This window comes from Perca fluviatilis, chromosome 10 (genome assembly GCF_010015445.1).
Source record: "Perca fluviatilis chromosome 10, GENO_Pfluv_1.0, whole genome shotgun sequence".
NCBI classification, from domain to species: domain Eukaryota; kingdom Metazoa; phylum Chordata; class Actinopteri; order Perciformes; family Percidae; genus Perca; species Perca fluviatilis.
Genome location: NC_053121.1, coordinates 31,150,292 through 31,175,016, shown reverse-complemented (window position 1 = coordinate 31,175,016; position 24,725 = coordinate 31,150,292). Strand labels below are relative to the sequence as shown.

Genomic DNA, 24,725 nt, shown 5'->3' with positions numbered 1-24,725 from the left:
CACTTTACATGACAGCGTCTTCCAAAGCAACTTTAAATACATTAGTGCCATGTGTTAGATTGTGTTATTAACAGGGCAGAGAAGTAAATAAATTAGGAGGGAAGGAATTTTAACTCAAAGAAAAGGGATTTCTGTTGTAGTTTATTTAAAAATTACCAGCATTTAGTTTGTATATATATATATATATATATATATATATATATATATATATATATATATATATTTGTTTATATCTTGTACAAATAATGTCTGTATAATTCTGCTAGAACTACACAGCATGCTGCACAAAACTGTTGCTGTAGAATAACTCTATGCAAAGATGGCACAAAGTATAAAGTGCTACATAACGTACTATTATTCATTGATTTGAACTACTTTGGATCAGATAACAAAAGTCATTGAATTCTGACATAAATTAAATATTTGGCATAGCTGCTGAAACGTTATGGCCCGACATTGAATTGTAAAACTGATATATTACCGTATATTTTGCACTCAATTACATACATGGGTGACAAATGAACGCTGGATGATACAACTGGCCTGTTACAGGTTGTATTTATAGATTATTCATTGCAATAAAAGAACATTTTCAATCTTAGCAGTCAAAGGTCAACAAAATGTAAAACACACATGCAAAAAAGGCATTCTGTTGTGGAAATATTGCTTCCGTTTTCTAATATGTAAACATTAGATTACTTGAGAGTCGAATGAGAAACATGACCCGTCATATTTAAGACAATACGGTCCATAAGTGCAAACATTCTCAAGACTGAAACAAATGAAAAATGAAATACCATATTTGTAATAAAATGACACTGGTTACTTGGTGAAGGATGCGTAATGTAATAATTATCCTTAGGGGCAAAGTGATGACACTTTTTTAACGATTAGAGGATTTCAGATTATCATTTGTTGTTTAATTTACTGTATTTAAAGCAATTTGAAAAATGTTCCCAAAGCAAGAAGAAAAATTAAGATTATCTTCAGCGTTATTAACCAACAAAGTTTTCTTTTCCATAGTTTTAAATGGACCTCTGAAACACGTTTGGACTCGTAAACGGCTGGCAGAAGCAGCAGATTTAGTGTCAACAAGCTTTCATTAGATTGGCAGCTTGTGTTCATGTCGTGCACTGACTGCTTCCTTTAATGAAAGCTCCTTCAGTAGCTGAAGGCGCCATGTGTGCTGAAAATGACTTTATCTGTTGGCCGTGTAAACAAAATGCTCTACTTTAGGCTCCAATTACTTCTGGACTGAGCAGCATTGACTCAGATTTTATAAATGCTGCGTTTCCCAACCTTTTTGGCTTGTGACCCCTTAAAACAAAACATTGTCTATTTGTGACCCCTTGTTAAATACAAAGTCCAGTATTTCATTTAAGTTTTAGAACCCACAAAAGATTAAAAAAACAATAATTATGCAGTAATTCACAAGAAAATTCTGAATTTGTTTTTGTGTGTGAGACATAAATGTTTTTTTTCTGCTTTCCTGGGTTATTTATCACCTTGTGACCCACCATGTTTATTTTATGACACCTTGTGCAGGTCTTGACCCTCATATTAGGAACCACTGGCTTCAAGTCTATTATTATTATATTATTATTATTGGAACATCTAAGATGCCTTTCCACTTTTTTGCCAGATATAAATTGTTTCAGTAAGCTCAGTGTCTGATTATAAAGGCTCTGCTGTAAAAAAAAAAAAAGAAGAAAAAAAAGGTGCTAACACTTTTATTTAAAGAACACATGACACATGAACCCTAACCCTAACTATAAAAAAACGAATGACACTTACTAAAAGAAGCGTTATGTCATAAACGTTTTTGACTTGTTTATAAATGTTTATGACACGTTCATGACAGTGTCATGTCACTCTTATGTAGATACCTTCAAGTAAAGTGTAACCAAAAAGGCTACTTTTTTCTTGGAAATGGTGTTGATATGTTGGATTACACCTGATGTGTACCCCAAATATGTTTTTAATCAGGTAAAAGAGGAAACACTTGAAGCAATAAATGAATGATTCAGGGATTACATTTCATGTTTTTTGCTGATGAGTAAAGTAAAGAGAGTAAAGTTTCTCTCTTTCTGGTCCCAGTGCTGCTCAGACAGGAAGTGCTTGTGCGCTCTCACATATGTTTCTCACACACGCACAAACGCACGCTCACTTCAACTACTTAACCATCCTTACACTCACATACACAAACACACACTAACATGACAGTTCACACCACTGAGCTGCCACACTCACACTTTCTCTCTTCCGCTGTTTATCAGCCAGCTGAAGTTTTCTTTGCCAAACTTCTTGACTTCAGGCTTCAACAACAGCAGGATCGTCTATGTTCACGATAACTTACTGTATTGCCACTGACTTTTAATAAATACTCAGCTTTCTGCTGCTGTTGGCCAGGAGAGCAGGGCTGAAAGGCCATTTGCTCTCTGTCTTTCCTGAGTGGTTAATCGCTACATCAGCGGCTGCCGCTGGTCAGTCGATGCGGTTACCACAGATTGTGAAACGGTCGATCTCCAGCAGGTCTTTTTTGGGAGTCCTGTGCTTCAGTTCAGAGGCCCCTTGTGCCTCGCACTCCTCTTCTTTGGAGAGCGAAGGTGCAGGCTGTTCAGGTTCAGGCGGTGGAGTTGGAGGGCGGCTAGCTAGAGCAGCAGGAGACGGATCAGCAGGCTGGGGAGGAAACCAGTCACTCCTGGGAGTTGGCTGGGTGGTCACAGAGGAGGAGGAGGAACATGGTGGTGGGCTGCAGGGTGGGACTGGGTTCTGCTCCATCTTAGACTCACCTGTAAAGAAGAGTGGGCAAATATTGACAAAAGAAATATCATTAGGGTAAGTTCATTTTAGAGTGGTCAACTTGTTCACTGGTCAGTGTGGCTATGGACTCCTAGCACAAGCAGCATGTTAGCAAAGCAGCTGTTTCAGTTCTCGCCTGTGCCAACACAGGATTGGGATTGTGTCTTTATGACATTCTTTACTATGACTTTTTTACAACACACTATACTATTGACTTTTTACAACATACTAGAGTTTTTTTTGTGACAATTTTTGACATACTACACTAGGAATCTTTTAATGACTTTTTTTCGACATACAATATTATATTATACTTGCCACTTATACTTTTTGCAACTTTTTTAGGACAAATATATACTATGACTTTTTTGTGACAATTTACGACATACTATACTATGAATCTTTTAATGACTTTTTTTCGACATACAGTATTATATTATGACTTTTTTGGGACACATTTATACGACATACTGTTATTTTTTGTGACAATTCTTTTTTACGACACTATACTATGGCTTTTTGTGAATTTATTCGACATACTATATATACTATGACTTTTTTTCTGACTTTTTCGACATACTATACTATGACTATTTTGGGACTTTTTTCCACATACTATAATATGACTCGACTTTTTTCAAGATACAATATGACTTTTTGACATACTATACTGTGACTTTTTATGACTTTAATGGCATACTATACTGTGACTTTTTATGACTTTAATGGCATACTATTCTAAAACTTTTAATAACATACAATACTATGACTTTTTATGACATACTATGCTATGACGTTTATGACTATTACTTTTTTGACATACTATACTATGACTGTTTTGTAACTATTTTCGACAAACTATACTATGACTCTTTGGGACGTTGTTTCCACATACTATGAGTTTTTTTTTTTTTTACTTTTTTCCACAGACTATACCATGACTTTTTTCGACATACTATACTATGATTTTTTTTTTGCTTTTTTCAACATACTATAGCATGAGTTTTTTTGTGAAATTTTTCGATGTACTATACTATGACTAATCAACACAGTACACTATGACTTTTTTGTGACTTTTTTTGACATACTATACATTTACTTTTTTTCAACATACAATACTATGAATATTTTTGACATACTATGATTTTTTTGTGAATGTTTGACGTACTATAATATGACTTTTGTGAATTTTTTGACATACTATACTATGACTTTTTTCGACATACTACACTGACTTTGACTTTTTTCAACATACAATACTATGAATATTTACGACACTACACTATGACTCTTGTGTGACTTTGCTACTTGAATGACATATTATACTGTGACTTTTAATGACATACTGTACTGTGAAAGAGAGAGGGCCCCCCCCCCCCACATTTCCATCAATGGGACTATGGTGGAAAGAGTCAGCAGTTTACGGTTCCTGGACTCATCACAGACCCTATCACTAAGACAGTGAGACAACGTCTCTTCCTCCGCAGGCTGAGGACGATCAACATGGACTCTCTCTCACTTCTACAAGTGCATTATGGGAGTATTCTGACCGGTTGCATCACCACCTGGTATGGCAGTTACACTGCCCTTAACCGTCTACAGAGGGTGGTGAAAACTCCTCAGTATATCACCAGGACGGAGCTGCCATCCATGGAGGACCGAGCGGTGTAGGAAGAAGGCCAACAGATTTATTAAGGACCCCAGCCACAAACTGTTCTGCCTACTGTTGTCCGGCAGACGGTATTGCAGCATCCGGTCCTGCACCATCAGGCTAAGGGACAGCTTCATACCGCTGGCCATAAGACTTTGTACTCCTGAGCTCATGACTTTGACACTGTCATTGTAACTTTATATGATGGACTCCTCTTACTCCTTTCACAGGCTGTTAAAATTCTCTTTTTTTGTCTTGCATGATTTTCTTGTTTTATACATATTTAATGAGCACTGTTGTAGGGAGCCTGAGCTCTAAGATTCCCATTGCCAGTCAGTGCTTCTCTGTAATTGTTTTGCATATGACAAGAACTTAAAACTTTGTGTTGTCATTTCCTTGTTTTGAAGGCTGCATTACAGTAGTGATCTAATTTTCCAAATGTACCTGAATATTGTAGCTGTTCTATATATTCATATATAATCCTACTTTGTCATAAAAGCATTCATAAAAATGTCATATGAAGTCATGTTATAGTTATTGTATAGTATGTCATAAAAAGTCAGTCTTATGTCATAAAAACTCTTAGTATTGGATGTCGAAAAAAGTAAAAAAAAAAAAAAAGTAAAACATGTCGAAAAAAGTCAGTAAAACACGTCGAACAAAAGTCACAAAAAAGCCATAGTATAGTATTATGGGTCATAGAAAGTAAGTATTGTAATAAAAAGTAATAAAAAGTCATAGTACATTATGTCAAAAAAGTCATAGTATAGTGTCATAAAAATTCATAGTATAATATGTCGTAGAAAAGTCACACAAAGGTCATAGTATATAGTATGTCAAAAAAGTCACAAAAAGTCATTGTATAGTATCTCGTAAAAATGTCACAAAAAAGTCATAGTATAGGATGTCATTAAAAAAGTCACAAGTCATAGTATGTCATAAAAGTGTCACGAAAAAGTCAGTATGTCATAGAAAAGTAACAGTATACTGTATGTCGAAAAAAGTCATTAAAAGATTCATAGTATAGTATGTCGTAAAATTGTCACAAAAAGTCATAGTATAGAACTGTATGTCATTAAAATAGTCATAGTATAGTATGTCATAAGAAGTCATAGTATTGTATGTCAAAAAAGTCACAGTATACTGTAGTAGGTCATAAAATTAATAATATTGTATGCCATAAAAAGTCATAGTGCAGTATGCCATACACCAAAAAAAAATAAATCATAAAAAAGTCATAGTCAGTATTGTATGCCAAAGCAAGTCATAAGAAGTCATTGTATAGCATGTAATTTAAGTCATAGTACAATATACCATAAAAAGTCATAGTATGCCATAAAAGGTCACAGTGTAGTATGCCATAAAAGTCATATCATAGTATGCCATACAAAGTAATAAAAAAGTAATATTATAGTACGTATAGTTATGAGTTATGACTTACTATTAGTATACTATACACCATATTCTGAAATTTGTATGGCATGCTTTTCCATGACTATAGTCATTATAAATGTTAGTTAAAATGTGTCATGTATGTACCCGGGTAGAACTCAATGTGACAATGAGGTTATAAAATGTTTGGAAATGGACTTAAAAAAAAAATTAATTGGTATTAAATTTAACTTCAGGGTTTCTGCATATACCCTGAAACTACAAAATATCATTTTCCATCCGTTCATATGCATTAAACAAACAAGATACATGTTAATTAATGAGTTTAGAGGTACAGTACTGCTAGGTGGATTTTCGAACTCTGCAATGAATCAGGCTAGCTGTTTCTTCATTCTTCCAGTCTTTATGCTAAGCTAGGCTAAACTCTTGCAGATGTACATCCACCTGGCTGCTTAGTTTCAAAGTAGCACAGAGCAAGAATAATGAAACGTAGCCAGGAAAGAAAACAAACCTTGAACATGAAGAAGCACAGTTGGTTCTTATCACAACTCCACTGCATTATGTCAAGAGAAAACACTGCAAAGCCTTTTTAGACTTTGAGCACACAGAATGAACTACATTAGAAAAATCAACCAAACAGAATAATTCATTATATTAGAGAGAATTGAGAGAAGAAGCATTGGATATTAACAAGGCCATCCACAGAGAAAACCAGCGCAGCTGTGGGCTATTTGGCTACAAAACTTCCAATTCTTACTGTAGACAGAGTTGAACACTTTACACTACTGAAATACTGCAGCCCACTGATCATATAGAGTGTTTGAGTAAGGCATTAAAAATCATTTCAAATATGATTGAGGCCATGAAAACAGACATTGTAGGCCAACTGAATATTAGAAAACATCTGGTCTTTGGTATTATATTACCTTCAGTTTTGCCTGAATAATTCAGTGGTGATGAAAGTCATTCCTGTTGATATAAACAAGTGTACACATCTCTCACTTCACTCATTATTTCTTTTCTTTTGCTTCAGTTTAACTTTGATTAATTTGGTAATGCCAGGATGAGACAAAACATTCATTTTAAAGTGACTTGGACATTGCAGACTGCATGTTGGACCAGCCTACTTTCTGTTTTTCACAATTTGTTCAGGTAATTAGTAAGAAGCAACTCAACTGTTCCATTTGACAACATTATTCGTCTTTTGCTTCACCATGGAAACAACATCACAAAACAGGCCAAACTAGCTGAAACCGAAAGAAAGCAAAACAAACTGGAACGCAAGATTTCTATTGGGATGCCATGAAGAGTCTCTTAACCTGCATCATTTGTCTTCAGCTAGCTCACTCTGTTGAGTGTGCGCCCTCTGGAGGCTGAGTCCTTGCCATTGGCCCACTATCTAATAAAACAGCCCCAAAAATAATCATTAAAATCACAACTTTTGCAATTTTACTGTTTTGGTTCAGTCGCTGCTCAAGGCTCTGATAAACGCACTGTACACTACCCGTCAAGCATCAAAAAACTGGCTTACAAAAAACAGATGCAAAAAGGATGTAAATTGCTAGAAATATGGAGCCAAATATATGCTAATGTATAGTGCTGGAAGTATGAATAGGCAACTGTTCACCATATACATTTTATAAGGTTATAATATGCCAATATTGTTTTGCTACCTCCAAGTGACCAAAAGAAATTCATTAATGCAGGTTTGTCAGCAATGAATTTTGTTTGTTATTTAGTTAGTTGTTTTTCTTTTAGTTACACCCCTTCCTGACTGGGTTTGATTATTAACATGTGGAAATAAACTTTTATAAAGTGCGTAAGGGTGCACAGTACAAAAGGTTTGAAAGAAATGTAGAGGTCTCAACTTGGAAGATATTTGAGGTTTAAAGCTATAGTGCGTAGTTTCTGTCTCCCCGATGAGGAATTCTAAGTAATGACAACAAAACTGTCGTCACGTCCACATGATACAAGCCTTCCATGACCGTGCACCGCCACCCCCCTCCACGCAGTTGCTAGTATTCAAGGAGGACACAGAGGATTAAAAAAACATGATGGACTCTTGAGAAGAGGTCATTATCTTCACTCGAGTTTCTGCGGGAGAAAATCACCGGACGCCACAATCTGTCTCTTTCTATACTCTCTCCTTTCTCTCTTTCTTTGAAATTTATTTCAAAAATGTGTTAAAAAAAATAAATAAAATCAGCTCATTCAGAAAAATAATATGACATATAATAGACACATAATAACAAAACACTTTTTTTCTTTTCTTTTTTTCGACATGTCCGAAAAGGTCCATGTCCGAAATCTTCTAAACATAGCCATACTGAGAAATACAGAGAGAGTTGTGTGGAGCTGGTAGTTTTAATTAGCTTTGTAGCAACTCATTTGGCAATGGCTTGAATGTAACGGACGTTCATTAATATCAAAAAGTTATGCACTAAAGCTTTAATAAAAGTCAACTACTATATGGGGCTTGAAATGGCTTCTGTGAAACCGCTCATTACCCATTTCTGCCCTCTGGACAAAAACATGCAGTATAGACAGATGGCATATCTAATGTTATGTGAATACAGATCATTGTGAAGACAAAGACATGCAGATGAACATAATTGTGCAGTGAATCTACTGGAGCAGCAGGTAAAGCTGGAGGCACAGACCGACAGAAGTAGCTTAATGTTAGAAGAGTGAGCATGTGCTGTAAGGTAGCTGGTTCACATCCCAGCAGCAAATGTGTGGGAAGCAGAAAGAGACTTGGATTAATTTCCCACAACCTCAAAGTAGTTATTATTATACTCTATATGTTGGAGCGTGCCGCCTTAAGCCTTGTAGCAGCTGCTTTCTGAGAAACTAGATTCATTTGAAACACAAGCCCTGGTAAGAGCTTTGATGTTTGATATGACATGATGCACCATCAGGATCTTTTTCATTTTAAAGCTCCTGGCTCAGAGCAGCAGGCGGGTCTGAGGCACACGGGAGTAAATATCAGGAGGGATTTGGCTGTGAATGACAGGGCGATACTGCCACCTCCAAATCTGTGTTTCTGATCGTACGTGTGTGTGCGTGTGTGTGTGCGCATGGTACAGGGCCTGTTTAACGGTTTGTCAAGATATTGACATGAATGTTAATGAGGACATTGATATGTAAATATTTGAATGAGGGTTTGTTAAGTTGTTTATGTCTGTCATTTCTAGGATGATTTCTAGCACATCACTGCTTCTCAAGTCTCCTACGACTACAGCCAACAATTACTTTCATTATTGATGAAAATGCACATAACTTTCTTGATCCATCTCTTGGTCTATAACATGTTAGAAAAATCAGAAGTTGTTTGTGGTTTACCTGAAGGTGTTGGACAACTGGCCTGGTCAGCTTTGTTGGGGGTTTTCCCAGAGGAGGATGGAGCGGTGGATGGCCTCTCAAACAGTTTGTCCTCCATGTTGGCCCTTTTGACGTAAACACACGACTTCCCCAGCAGCACAATACTGTTCAACACTTTAAGTGTAACCAGCCTAAACAGGGAGAAGACCACTGATTAAAGAGGTGCATTTCTAACTGGTAGAAGCATTTGGCAGCTCAAGCAATCGCACCGTGAATTAAAAACTCTTTGCATACCTTCAAAAAATACTTTCTGTTTTAAAGCAACACTAGAGAACTTTTCCCGCTTCGGTCCCCCTACAGGTTGGAAGTGGAATTGTCCATTACATTACATTACATTATGCAAGTTTGCCAGATCGGGTAGCGGATCTGTAGTTCAAATGAACTGGACAATGTAATGTAATGGACAATTCTGCTTCCAACCTGTAGGGGGACCGAAGCGGGAAAAGTTACCTAGTGTTGCTTTAACAGTCTTCTACAGTTAACCAACGTTGCTGGATGATGAACTTTCATTTGTGAAATAAAATATTGTGATGTTGTCTTCTGTTTCTTGTATTCAACTGTGTGTTAATTTTGTGTGAAGCACTTTGGGCTGCATACTTGCATTTAAAAGTGCTATATAAATAATTAAATTAAAGACTTTTAGCAATTGGAGTTGTTTTGCCAGTTCGGTTGATGGATTCAGCACCAAGATGAACTGTAGATTTGATTAAAGAATATAGCAAAATAATGTGGATTATGATTTTAGTCATAACTGAACAGCCTATTCCATCTTTCTTGCTGTTATTCAGTGCTGGGATGTAGCTGAGTTATCACAGTGCGGTCTTGAGCCTCAGCTATAATGAATCTCCTCTAACATCTGGTTTCGCTCGCCACTGTTCACATTCCACCACTGACTACGGCATGTTGATGTGTACCATCCTTCTGTGTTTCTGGGCTTTGCCATCAGGCCCAACATCTGACACTGTGATATGAGAAAGACAGACATATTTGGGTCTGTGGACCACTGCTCGCTGTGACAGGGTGTTTCGGACAGAGAGCGTGTCAGCATGGCTGAGTATTTGCCAAGGCACAGTGGTCTGTGAGAGCCAGAGTTATTTTTAAATCAGGGGGTTGGGGAGGCCAGAGATGGCACTAGAGATGACAACATTGTATTCTTCACCCTGAGGGAAACTCTCCAATGGTACGAGCTCAATGGGATCCGGCAAATGATAGTGAGCGAGGCAATCATCAGCTCAGCACAGGGAGATTGTGAGGGCACAGTGTAAATACTTATGTAACTGTGTGTGTCTCTGAATTATAATCTCAGTGTGTGTTTAGGACAGTGCCTGCATGTGTTAGTGTGACTCTGCAAGCATGTCTGTATACAGCACATGAAAGTATCTGTGCATATTAAACACAAAATAGTCATATTTACATATCCACTGATATATGACTAAATGTTAAGGTAAAAGAAGGGAAATAAAGATGTTGACCTCAATTACAAGGGTACTTCAATAAGAAGAAGGGAATGACAACATATCACCATCAACCATCAAATTATTTTGTTTGTTCAAGCGCCCATATTATGCTCATTTTCAGGTTCATAATTGTATTTTAAGGTTGTACCAGAATAGGTTTACATGGTTTAATTTTCAAAAAACACCATATTTTTGTTGTACTGCACAGCTCTCTCTCACTGCTGCAGATCCTCTTTTCACCTGGTCTCTGTTTTAGCTACAGAGTGAGACCTCTTTTCTTCTTCTGTACTATCTTTGATTACACTCACACATGTGCAGTAGCTCAGATGTCGATCATGTCAGCTAGCTAACTCTAGAGACAGTAAAAGAAAGCCTATTTCTCCAACTTTGGTCAGTTACGAGGCAGGATTAGCTGGGAGACTTTTAAATGAGGGCGCACATGTAAGTAGTTCTTTTGTAGATTATGGTGAACTTGTGTGTGTTGTAGCAGTGCTTTGCTATTGAGAACGAGGTAGCATGCTAGCGTTAGCATTAAAGTTAGCATGCTAACGCTAAGAGCTAACGGTTGTTGTTAGCCAGCTCATTTCGGATTGTGACATCACAAGCTGGGTCGATTTTGAACAGCTCACTAGGAGACTAAAGGCAGGACACATTCAGAAACCCGTATATCACTCAAAACAGCATGGATGGATTTTTTTCAAAGTTTGTATGTGTGTGGAAGCACCAGAGACACAAAATAACACCCCAAATCCCAGAAAAAGTGTTTTTTTATTGCACATTAGTGCATCAGTTTCAGCCTTTAAATCTCCTCCTGAGCTAAATTTTGTTCTTTCAGATTAAAATAGATTCAGCAAATGACAAATGAAAATGCCAAGTTCAGTGTTACAAATACAGCAAGGCTCAAAAGGCTCCCTCAATTTTGGATGCTGAGCAGGGTGATCCACAATAAAATCATGTAATAACAGTGATATTTAATTCAACAGTATAAATGTAATAGACTTACCCGAGATAAAAGAGGAACACACACGTGTATGAAAGAGCTCCCTGCACCTTTATCGAACTCATTACCACTCGGATGAGCTGTTAAAAGATTAAAAAGCTGAATAAATGTACAATCTGCCTTGGAAAATAAAAAAATAAAAAAAGAATGGTGAGAACCATCAGGCAGCTATTCTCAGCTTGTGGCATTAAGTACAAATTATAGGAACGTCTTGTTCATTTTTATATGCCGATGACTAACTATCTTCTTGTGTCAAGTGTCTGAATAGCAACATAGTGCAGCCTTTCTTACCAGAACAGCCAAAGGCAGAGGGATGAAGCCCATCCTCCGGGCCACTGAGTCACTGTAGTCTGTGCAAGCCTACACAGTGACAGACAAGCACACATTACAGCACTCGACAATACTGCATTGATTAGCTGCGAAGGCTCAATGCAATTTATGTAAGTAAGTAATGAGACAGGTGCTTACGTTCTTCTGTCGACTACTGAGAAGATCGAAAGCCAAACTGGCCCTGTATTCACTGTAGACCTGGACAAGAGAAAAAAATGTATGGGAGCAAACAAGACTTCATTAGGAAACTGACCAGTATGTGAGTCGTTGTTGAGTTGGGGAGTAGGCCTGCACGATAAATCGTTATTAAATCGTTATTAAATCGCGATCTCGATTCACCCTGTTTGCCATTTAATTTTTAATTGACTTAAAAAATGAAGTGGCTTCATCCTCAGCCAATGACAAAGCGCCTTTTAGTCACGTGTTTCACTCGTCATGCGAGCGCGGTAGTTCGGAAATAAACCAAATGGATATTGATGAAAACCCAGGTACTAGTGACGAGAATCAGCCAACCACTCAGTCTCAAACCGAACTCGTTCCGAAAAAAGGCTCACATTCGGTGGTGTGGAAGTATTTTGGATTCAAGCAAGACAATGAGGGTCAGTCTGATGTGATTTGCAAGGCATGCTTTGCCCTCGTTGCAGCACCGCAAGGTAACACCACAAATCTTTACCAGCACCTCAAACATACTAAAATATGATGAAGCCGTACAAGGCAAGAGGTCCGAAAGACGTTTCAATTAGCCTATTTACAGCCATGTTCAGGGCCATATTCAGCGCAGTGCGTTAAACTTCTATTTTTGGTAACCTACTTGCATGGCCAGCTGAATGTTAATTCTAGAAAAGGCAAGCAGTTAAAAGAGTGTGCTAAGAAATCATTCTGTTTTTGATACTGTACTTAAATTGGCAATTGACAAACTCCATTTATCTAGAGACTGAAGCTGTAGCATTTTGATTGACATGTTTGAATTATGTAAAGACATGTTCAAGGAGTTCAGATAGAGCCTGTATCAGGGCCATCTTTAGTTCAATGTGTTATATGTCACTATTTTTGGTAGCCAACTGTACTTAAATGGCCAGTATGTACTTTATTTTCTTTATTCATTTAAGCCTCTATGTTTACAGGCTTGTGGTGATGCGCAATGTGCTACAGGTGCCAAAGATTCATTTTTTTCCCCGAATCGTGCAGGCCTATTGGTGGTGGGAGTAAGATTTTTTTAGAAATAATGAACATAAGGTTTGGTCCTTACATCTGCAGTGATGTCATTAAATTTGGTGATGAAAGCATGTTTAATGATGTCAACAGCAACTTCAGAGGTGACAACCATGAAGACATCAGGGAACAACACCCAAAGGTGGTCTGTGGGGAAAAAAATAAAAATAAAAAAATGGCACAACAAACTTGTATTAAAATGTCAATATTTGTTTTAAATCTAAATTATGAGTGCACATGCTCAAGAATCCTTCCCTGGATGTTGTCTACATTCTGCCTACAACAAACCAGGAAGTAAAACCAGTTTACTTTTGTTGGCCACTGTTATAAAACAGTGGGAGTTAAAATATCAATGAATCTCAGTTGAACACATGAAATTGTAGAGGTACAATTCCAGTAAAAATAGGTTGTTGATGTTGTGTTCACTGCCTACTGCTGAGATTGTCTGATCCAGGATTCAATGTGGTGACACTTAGGTTACAACCTTCAAGTTTTGCAAATATTAGCAAGTTAGAGAAAGAAGAGTCCCAAAACACACGAGTCATACAACATTTAAAGCTGTATTAATAGACTTTCAGCACACAAACCAACATTAGCATTAATTTGGAGTTATGTTTCTGTGCACCTCACTCTCCTTTTAGTCCTGGTTTTATTCCCCACCAACTGCTGAGGGAAATATCTGGCTGTGAGACTAAACCAAACCAGTAAATCTGTGGGCCTCAACAACAAAACTGCAGTCAGGTGATAACTATGAGCAACTGCCATCATATAAGTAATTTGATCCATTGTTAAATATATTGATTCATGGAGCTTTACGTAATATAACTACTCACACAATTCAATGCATGAGTTTTCAATTGCTATTAACATATTTCACTACAGGTTACAATACTTGTATTATGTTTTTTAAATACTTAATGAGCAAAATAGTTTTGGCTCTAATCAAAAAGTGTGTAAGCAGGTACTTTGATTCTGTATAATGTAAGAAGTGTAGGCACCACTAATGCGCCATGGAAGATAAGTAAATTACTGGGGACTTGTGATTTGTAGCTCTGCTAGTATTAGCACATCAGTGTTATGATTGCAGCTGACAGGCCACGTCTGTCATCTACTGTGTGTCTGGCTTTGAGACTGACAGGAGGAGTTGAGTGTTTTCAGACAGCTCTCCCACAGAAACACCCAGCTCTCATCCTTCACTCTGCTTTGTCTCATTCACTTTTTGTTGGGAGAGAAAAAGATCCCCTAAGGTGTTGCAGTGGGTCAAACGAAACCAAAACAGCAGGAGAAAAGCTGCTCAGCATATTTTTCGGAATATTTACCATGACAAGTGACGACCCTTCTACTAGGGTGGAAATATAACCTTTAACATATAGTGAGTTGTTCAAAGAAATCTGCTTTTGAAATAGACAAACTATGTTGAAAACACTGTCTGTTTGCATTTACAATAAAAGAAAAGAAAAATCGGTTACACTTTACTTGAAGGTATCTACATAAGAGTGACATGACAGTCATTAACGTGTCATAAACAAGTCATAAACGTTTATGACATAAAGCTTCTTGTCATTCGGTTTTTGTCACGACAAGTTATGGTTAGGGTTAGGGTGATGACAGTGTCATGTGTTCATGACAGTGTCATGTCATTCTTATGTAGATACCTTCAAGTAAAGTGTTACCGAAAATTCTAATAAACCGCAGCTTGAGGAAGAACAGTTAATTACCTGGTTTCCATGCAAACTGCTCCATGTTCCTTAGACAAACAATGAGCAGGAGAACGTAGCTGGTGAACCTTTCCTTGATATCTGCAGGATAAAATAAATACATTTGTGATTACAATTTCTTTGGAACAAGTTGGTTAAAGAAGCATTCACATCAAAGACAACTGCAGTAACGTTGCATTCACCCACATTTGGTACCCTCATTCTGCAGTTGTGTTTCAGCAGTTGGTGTTAAAGAAGGTGTGAGAGAATGTTTTAAATTAGATCTGTCAGTTTTACAGTGATGCGCTTTGCTAAAAAAAAAAAAAAAAAAAAAGGTGCTATGAAAAATGTCTGAAATAAGTCACTGTTCATACATTACAGCAGCATATCACAGTCACAAGGCTTTTAGTCTGATCACGGTATTGCATGCTATAAAGATCCATCTACTGTAATTTGAAGACCCAGGTGTTAATGTTTAGGATGCCATCATCTGTGCTAGTTAGGACCACGCTCAGCTCCATCAACAGAAAATCTTCCATGATGTGAGTGAACAGCGAGAGGGAAATGGCAGCTCATTAAGGCTTCTTGTCTTCTGCTGTCATGAGAATACAATAAGAGTGACTGAGATAGAAACATGCTGCCTCCGGGAATCAAAAGAGAAATGCATGATACATTTAATATCTCTGTGTTGTATGACTATCAAATCGATAAATTTCATAAAGGACTTGTATGTAAATAAGATAAATTGTTGTTCATGTTTTTCCATTTCAGTTTGACACTTAACATTTTACTAAAAATCAATTAGTCATGTTGACTATATGTCAGTCATACAGACAACAAACTGATGAAAAGCAAATGTTTCATCTACATGATTAACTCAAAATTAGGGCTGAAACGATTCCTCGAATAACTCGAATAAATCGATTACAAAAAATCCCCGAAGCAAAATTCTTTGCCTCGAAGCTTCGTTAAATCAATGGAATTAAGGTTGTACGGCTCACTGTGTTTCCGCACGGAGGATTATTACTAGCACACAGTTTGACGCTTCTGTGGACACCATAGACTGTATATTAATAGTATATGGTGGACACAAGACTGACGGCCCAGATTACAAATGAAGGAAGACGAAAATAGCGAGGGTCTAAGAGACAGGCGAGAGAAAACGACAGAAAGGTTGGGATCATTTTAAGCTGCAAACATGCTGCTACATCATCTCTGTAGAAAACATCTAGTGTACTCATCCGTTCCACGGAGCAAACCCGACACAAGGTAATCAACGTCTGCTGCTCTCGTCCATAGCGCTGTTTTACACAACTAGCCTACAGCATGCTACTCTGCAAATAGCCATGTTTTACCAACAAGCTAAAACGAAAGCTGTCGGTTTGTGGTCTAACTGTTTATTAGTTTGCTACTAATCTTTGGAAACTTAGCTGCTGCCGGAGACAAACCGGCTCCTCCCCCCAGCATGGCCCCTTAATATGCACGTGAATGACATCATCATGCCAGTGATGTCTGCATTCTTTATTCTTTCTCCTCACTGTGTATTAGGCTTCTGAAAATGTGTCCCCCAGAACAGTGTAGTTGAATAGTCTTGCTGTAAGCTTTGTACCGTCATATTTACCCTCTGGTCAGTGAACAGCTCTTTTGCCTATCCAGCGCAAAGAGCCAGAGGCAAGAAGGGGAAGGGGGCGAAAAAGATTTACATTTGGGCCACCAAAAATGTACTTGGAATTTGGCAATAAAAAATGTTGCTTTTTCTAAAAAAGAAAACCAGTCTTTCGTATACATACAAAAGACAGGTTTCCTTTTTTTTTTTTAGTACGCAGCAATAATAAATATTTACTATTGACGTTTACTAAGTATTTCTTATTAAGTATTTCTTACCCGATTAATCGATGGAATAATCGGTAGAACAATCGATTACTAAAATAGATAGCTGCAGCCCTACTCAAAATTAGGCTTTTTGAAACGAGAAAGTGTTCCTTTCTAACATACAGTATGATGTCTTCAAAATGCTTGTTTTGTCCAAACAACAGTACAAAATATATTCAATTTATAATGACATACAACAGAGATGCTGTACAACCAAGAGATTTGATTTGAAAGGACACCAGAAACTAGATGCTTTTTATTATTTATCCAGAAGTTTGTTTCTCTCACTCTTCTCAATACTTAAAATGATGTATTAAATGTATGCTCTCTGATAGGACATTGAAGATCTTACCACTGTTTGACATTTGGAATAAGTTGTTCTTCTCAAATTTCTTGAACACACTTCCTTTGATCTCCACAAACTGTGATTCAGACAACAGAAGAACAAAGAAATAAATGCAGTTAGCAACATTTATGATCCAGAAAATACTAAATAGCTGCTTGCAGCTGCAACATTTATGTTTTATCACCAACATGCCAAGTTTCATTTTTCTGGAATACATATGCATACAAATCATTTAACTTAAATAACGTGTGTGAATATATTTTGTTTGTGCTAGAGTGTAGCTGCTTAAACAAATCACATCAGGCAGATTATTGTGTACAACAATATCTTGGGTAGCATACAAATGCTTATCTGCATGTGTGTATGTGTGTGCACTGACATTGTTGGACATCATGATGGTGAGCAGGGACTTGTTGTGTGAGTTGAAGGCGACATTCAGTGTGGAGGCTTGGACCATGATGAGGATGGCATGGAGGACTGAAAAACAGCCACTTAGGACAACAACTGATTTAAAAAGGATTTGAGCACTGACTAACCACTTCATTAAAACTTAATTAAAAGTATACATCTTAATAGTTGAACAGACCACATTCTAACCACAGTCATGACTTTCCTTTGACATATCCTTGAGCAAGAATCTCTGCCCTGCTCATTCCCTGGAGGTCACGCAGTACTTTATAATGGCAGCATCAGTTAAATGCTCACAGTACAAGTACAGTACAAGTAATTTAAATCTACTAAAATCCGTGCTGAAAACAATTTATGCAAATATACTATATTGCACTGAACTGAGCTGGTTCAGGTCCCTGGTCTTGCCCAAAGAGAAACAGAATAAATTTCTGCCTTTTAGTTCTTGTCTGTCTCGTTGGAAGAAAATCAAACCAAATTTCCTTCTGGTGTGTTGGCCAAGTGATCAACACTTATGGGGCCCTATTTTAGCGATCTAAGCGCACAGCGTGAAGCGCATGGCGCAGGTGCGTTTAGGGCGTGTCCAAATCCACTTTTGCTAGTTTGATGGCAGAAAAAAGGGTCCGTGCGCCGGGCGCATGGTTCAAAAGGGTTGTACTTAGTGTCTTCATTAATTCATAGGTGTGTAACATGCAATAAACCAATCAGAGTGTCATCTCCCATTCCCTTTAAAAGCCAGGCGTGTTTGTACCTTGGCGCATTGCTATTATGATGGCGGATTTGCACCGTAATATTTTTATTTGTAATCTTTTGCCTGTTTGTATTCTGCTGTGCTTCCCTTTGTGTGTGTGTTTGTAACAAGCATAGTGTGCACTGTGCATGAGCCTAGGTGCATTTTACTAATTCGCTGTTAAAATAACAATGAAATGCTGCGCTATTGACTTGACCAGGTTTTTGTTGGTCAATGGTGCAATCACTTCCCCGCTGCCTCAAGATAGTAATACGCCAAGAATTCACCTGAACACACCTCCCTGTAAGACCAGCACACCCATGGACGCAAAGATGGGCGGAGGTGCATTTGCTATTTAAACGATGTGGGCGCTGGATGGGAAATTGACAACTGCGTCGGTCTTAAAGTAGCAAAGGCACTTGCGTTGGGTGTTACGCTGCGCCGGGTGCAAAATAGGGCCCAAAGGCTTCATTTATCTTTTTTCAGTGGTCACACACAGCTCACCAAACTCACAAAGAAAATGCTGGTTATGGGCATTTCATGAGACTGTGGCTGTTATGTCATCTGTCATAACAACATAACACAGAAGAAAGAGACGCCCATATTTCTGCTGTGGATCTGACCTAGAAGGATACAGACGTAAAAGACAGCCATGAAGAAATGAGGAATGACTCCTATGCTGTCTCTTTTCCGTTCTTTGGGTTCTGTGGCCGTCCAGTAGAGAGCGTCCAGGATGTCTTGACCGAAAGAGGAGAAAAGGCGGTCGGCCACCTTACAAAGAAATGACAGATAAGATCATAACATTAATAATGGCATGTATTTCAAGCAGATGTTTGGTTCATTTCCTCTTTTATCTTTTACATTACATGAATGCATCTTGTTCTTATTACTGTTGTTAGTATATATTATTTTATTTTATATCATCTATTGGCTGTTTATCACATCATCTGTAGGCTAAGCTAAATCACTCTATATAACAAATCTCATATCAAATAAAAGTTAATTCCAACTGCATCAAATGTGCAGTCTGACATATATTGCATGTTAACCTTTGCCACATCAAGAATTTCTAGGTAATTCCCTGGTTTTGAAAAAAACTTTTCCACTTTGAAGACCCAACATTAGTACAGTACTATGGGTGATCATTCTGTAACTAAATGAAATCAATCTGGAGCTATGCAATAAACCTACATTTGTCTCACTATAAGCAAGTGATTACACATATTTCTTTTCTTATTTTATTTTCTCAGACCACAACTGCCAGAACCAAGTTTAGTTGTTGTTTTTTGCATTTGGTCCATTTAGGTTAGAAGAAGTGTTCCAGATTTATACATCTATTGCGTGTATATACAGTAAGTCCAAAACTATGCACACTGTATGCACAAAACTGGAACAGACACACACAGATTCGTAAAAAACTGAATGCACTAGAAGGTTTGAATCCACCCATGTTTAATACGTGCAGTTATTTTACCACCAAACGTCAGCTGTTAACGTATAAAATATGAAGTACCTCCAACATGTTGTAGATGATGTAGAGTTTGATGACAGACTGCCCTCTGATCTGGTGGTAAATCATGGAGTAATCGACATAATGCATCATGGAGAAGCACAGCACCATGATCAGACCCTTCAGCACGTCACATACCTGCGCTGGCTGCAGCAGCCGAGAACCGCTGACCACACACACAAAACACACAGAAAGAGCAACTTACAGTAACTGTATTGAATATAAAAACACATTAACCAACCTTTTTGAACATTCTTGTGTACTTAACACATACTTGCATGCTGATGAGTACAGTATATCCAAAGATAGGGTTTATTCTTAACATGTACACACAATAATAACATCAAATAACCTGAGTGAACAATAAAATGTGTTTGTACTCAGGTGTGTAACCATGACTGCAACAGTACTGACTACTGCTGGTTATGGCGGCTCTGAGTCGCTGCTAATTATACCATGTGAGGACACAGTAGGTCAACACATAGGGGGGGGGGGTAAATACTTCATTTCTGTTCAAAATGAGATATCCCACATAAAGGAAAAGGCTACAAGAAGTGATAACACAAAAACACAATATGTAAGTATCTCCTTTATACCAAATGTTATCTCATTCATAACATTTATCTCATTTTAATATGTTTCTGTTTTTGTTCTGTGCCTCGGTTTGTATAAAGATTCAATATTTGTTGTTCTTATCTACCAAACTGACTACAGCACACCAACAAAGATTTGTTTGTGTTTGAGAATCTATCTTTATGGAAATATTTCAATTTTGTTACCAAAATGGGTGCAGCATTTTGGACAGAAATATTTAAAATGGTGTTGCAAAATAAATGGAAGAAAACACACAAGCTTAGCTGTCACAAACCGCAAGAACAGCAAATCATGTCTATAATTACATAATCTTTAATGGGTAACAACGTGTTTAAAACATGTGCAGCTTTCATAATTAATAGCAATGGTTGGCAGTGGCAGCTTGAGAGCATGTTAAGAGGAGGGCTGACAAATCCATAGGACCGGTTATTTTGTATTTACTATGACAGGGATAACCGGGAAGAGCCAGAGAGAGAGCTTAACTCTAAGACATCCTGCATATTTTACATGTCAGCTGTGAGACTGGACTATGTGTGTCCCCAACCACTACTAACTACAGCAAGAAGAATAGGTTTCATACACTCACCACACAGGCTTCTTACTGAACATAAATCACAACTTCAATATTCAAAAACATTGTGTTGTTCATACAGAATTGCCCCAGAGAATACAATAAAATTTCTCTCAATAACAGCCATCTCCCTTAATATTTAACAAGTTGAACCCCGCCCTACAGGTAACAATTCTCCACTAAATCACTATAAACCACAATACTTGACTAACTCACTAGAGCACAAAACATGACACAACAACTGGCTACTCCTACAGCCATCATACCTTAATTAACTTTAGCGGCTGTTGATTAGTCTTGCAACACAACAACAGGGCTACTCCTCACCGTGTTACACCTTTTTAAAGCATGAAAGAGGGAAAGAAATCATGTATCAGATGGAAGAAGAAATAGTGGGCTGGAGGGTGTGGAGATCTATTTTTAGACTCAAAGCTGAGAAAGAGAGGAGAAAATGGCCTGAGTATTGGAAGATGTGGAAAGGAGCTTATTTAATGTAAGCGTCTTCTGAATTGTGTGCAGCTGAGCACACAACTGTGAAGAGAACGGGATGAGATGAACATCTGGGCCGTTTTGTTCAAAGCGTAAAAGACAACGACTCCCTTCGTAACCAAACAATAGTTGGGCTTTAATTTGAGCACACTGAATTTATGAAGGGTTTCATTGATGAGGTGGACTTATATCTATACCTATGACAAAGGATAAGAGTCAGATAAACTGTACTACCAATATGATATTGAAGATTTCTCGTGGTTTGTTTTCCTGAAGCCACGGCTCCATCCAGTGGTCACCTCTGTATTCATTCATGTAAAAGAGGCATGGCTCAAAAATAACAACAAAAGCTGGGCTCCTACCGATTACCCATTAATGAATTAATGTAAAGATTTTGTTCAGTGCTCAATGTACAATTATTTACAATAGATAAATACATGTTTAGTGTACTAGGGCAAAGTTTACTGTAGCAGAAGATACATGACTGAGGGTAGAGATAGAATAAAAAAATATGAATATAAAATAAATAGGAATGCTTGGACTACAACACACACAGAGGGAGTGTGACTTCATTCTCTGCTCAGGACGCCATTACTCCATATCTTTACATAACAAATATTTGTTTGCTACTATTTTAATATTCTGAATATCGTGTACAGCCTCTTTAAGGTGATGTCTTCCCTTATTTTTTTCAATCAACAGTCCAAAACCCAAAGATATTTCATTTACAATGATAAGAAAACAACAGAAAAGCAGCAAATCCTCAAATTTGCAAAGTTAGAACCGGTGAATATTTGACATTTGTGCTCGATAAATGACTTAAAAGAAATAATAAAATCATTAAAATTATTACTGGTTAATTTTCTGTCAATCTTCTTATCGAATAACAGATTCACAACATTACACTTCTCTTGAAAACACGTTTAGGTAAACAGTAGCTTTTGAATTCAGGTGGTTAAGGTGGTAATGCATCTTATTCTCAACATGTGCGACACACTCAGCTCTCTGGAGGCAAAGCTGCAGGCAGTGTAGCCTGTACAAAGCAGCTTTCACTATCTCTATTCTACAAGCAGTATCTCCATAACACACGTGAATATTATGCATGTTTGAGCGCAGTCAGTGAGTCAGCTATGTGCTGCATTCCAACTAGCCATCACTATGTGCCATTTACTATATGCATTATTAGCCTGACAGGCATTAAGACTGCACCAGTAAAAGAAAAGAGCTTGATTTCTGATGCAAAACCTTGTTAGAGAAGCAAACCTGCAACCTGCAGAGCAGCTGGGGGTATCTGTGCAGGGAAGGTGAATAAACAGAGTTTTCCCTTCCCTTAAACAAGACAAATGAGCCCCAAACTGCCTTAGAGGAGCTGTGCAATAAGCTGCCCTCCAGTTTAAGCATGTGCAGCTGTATCACTGACAAGCAACATGGTGATGAGAATGAGCATGCACTCTCAGCAAACCTTCCCTGGATGAGTTTGAAAAAAAACAGACTTATGCGGAACCAACATGGCTGCTCTGGCTCGAAGAATGGAAACATGACATGAGGTGTCGAGCTGTATATTAACAGACACAATGGAGATGAAGATAAACCGGTGAATGGATGTGGAGGCCAGTTCAGGACAGTGATAACATTTATGAAGCATTGATAGGCTTTAGGGAGCGTACCTGCTTCTCCTGCAGTAGGGGCATGTGCGTGCCCTGCAGGGGGGAGGAAAGCGAGGGGAGAATCAGATAGAGGGTGAGGTGAGGAAGACGGGCAGTGTCCATCAGGGGGGAAGGAGGGGGTCTTTGGGTACATATGAAACTGTATGTTTACTGCACTTTTCAGTGGTGGAAGAAGTATTCAGAGATTTTACTTATGTTAAAAAAAGTAATACTATAGTGTAAAAAATACTCAGTTACAAGTAAAAGTCCTGCATTCAAAATCTTACTCAAGTAAAAAAAGTATACAAAAAAATATTAGCATCGAAACATAGTTAAAACACCAAAAGTTAAAGTACTCATTTAATAATAATAATAATAATAATAATAATAATAATAATAAGTATTATTATTAATTGCATGCATTAATGTGTTAATCACTAATGTTGCAGCTGGTAAAGGTTGAGCTAATTTTAATTACTTTATATACTGCTGGGTACCTTAACCTCTGATACGATATCATAATTTCATTAGTTGATTTGTATTTAGTATTAATAATCTAGATCTGCAAACTAGTAACTAAAGTTGTCAAATAAATGTAATGAAAAAAAGTGTAAAAAGTACACTATTTGCCTCCAAAATGTAGTGAAGAATACGTATAAAAGTAGCACCTCAAAATTGTAATTAAGTACTTGAGTAAATGTACTGCTTTTCAATTTCAATATTACATACTTTTTATTACTATTTGGGTCAATGTGTGTTCAAAGTGAAACCGCTGTTAATGAAAACATATAGCAAAAGATGACTCTTTGACAGTTGGCTAAAAGCTACATTGAGTATTGTTTTTCCAGATATTTTGTACAAACCCCAAACTTATCAAGGCCTAAACACTATCACATTCATTTTCAGACATAGTGTTGAATTTAGAAGCCTTGAAGTGCTTGAATGTAAACAGAAAGACAGCAACATTATCCTGGTAAGAGGCAGACCAGTTATTTGACAAACCTTGACAGCTGATATAAAATAAGTGATCAGAAAACTTGACCAGAATGTCTTTAAGGCCTATTTTTGCTCCATGTGGAAGAGGAAAACAGCTGCTATGTTTAAAACTATAGTATGTGTTTATCTGTTTATAGGGAAATACACAAAACAAAAGTCATGAACTGGTGGCATATTACAGCAATATATCAGCAATATTATGCTTTTTAACATTTTACCAGTGCACAGAATGTGGATATTTGCTGTTTGAAGAAGCAACCAATAGTTAAAGATGACCATGTCGTAAGAGAGAAACAAGACAAGCATTTCTCACAAAGCCTTTTCATACAACATTAGCTACTAGGTCTGTTTAAATCTGTTTAAATCAAGAAACCAAAAAGGAAGAGGGTAAATGTTGCATTACTACAAATCATGCTCATATACCAAACAGAACACAACAACTTTTAGAGTCATGTGTATGCATGTATTTGTTTGTGTGTGTGTGTGTGTGTGTGTGTGTGTGTGTGTGTGTGTGTGTGTGTGTGTGTGTGTGTGTGTGTGTGTGTGTGTGTGTGTGTGTGTGTGTGTGTGTGTGGTGTCTGTGTGTGTCTGTGTGTGTCTATGATTTAGCTCCACTTGTATAATAGGGCTGTACAATTATT

At 37.5% G+C, this 24,725-nt stretch overlaps 1 protein-coding gene across 3 annotated transcripts in view; it reads right to left on the bottom strand.

Moving 5' to 3' along the window:
* Positions 1–539: 539 nt before the first annotated feature.
* tapt1a (transmembrane anterior posterior transformation 1a) overlaps positions 540–24,725 on the bottom strand; it is a 31,053-nt gene continuing 6,867 nt past the window's right edge. For 2 of the 3 annotated variants that reach the window (XM_039813367.1, XM_039813369.1), the window contains 12 exons: positions 23,110–23,142; positions 19,792–19,954; positions 18,914–19,049; positions 17,520–17,617; positions 17,147–17,216; positions 14,944–15,024; positions 13,263–13,372; positions 12,152–12,211; positions 11,975–12,043; positions 11,687–11,763; positions 9,188–9,357; positions 540–2,792 (listed from right to left, as the gene is read on the bottom strand). In XM_039813367.1, coding sequence (XP_039669301.1) covers positions 2,485–2,792; positions 9,188–9,357; positions 11,687–11,763; positions 11,975–12,043; positions 12,152–12,211; positions 13,263–13,372; positions 14,944–15,024; positions 17,147–17,216; positions 17,520–17,617; positions 18,914–19,049; positions 19,792–19,954; positions 23,110–23,142 — 1,375 coding nt within the window. In that variant the 3' untranslated portion in view covers positions 540–2,484. The remainder of the gene's footprint in view (positions 2,793–9,187; positions 9,358–11,686; positions 11,764–11,974; positions 12,044–12,151; positions 12,212–13,262; positions 13,373–14,943; positions 15,025–17,146; positions 17,217–17,519; positions 17,618–18,913; positions 19,050–19,791; positions 19,955–23,109; positions 23,143–24,725) is intronic. The other variant, XM_039813368.1, reaches the window with a different exon arrangement.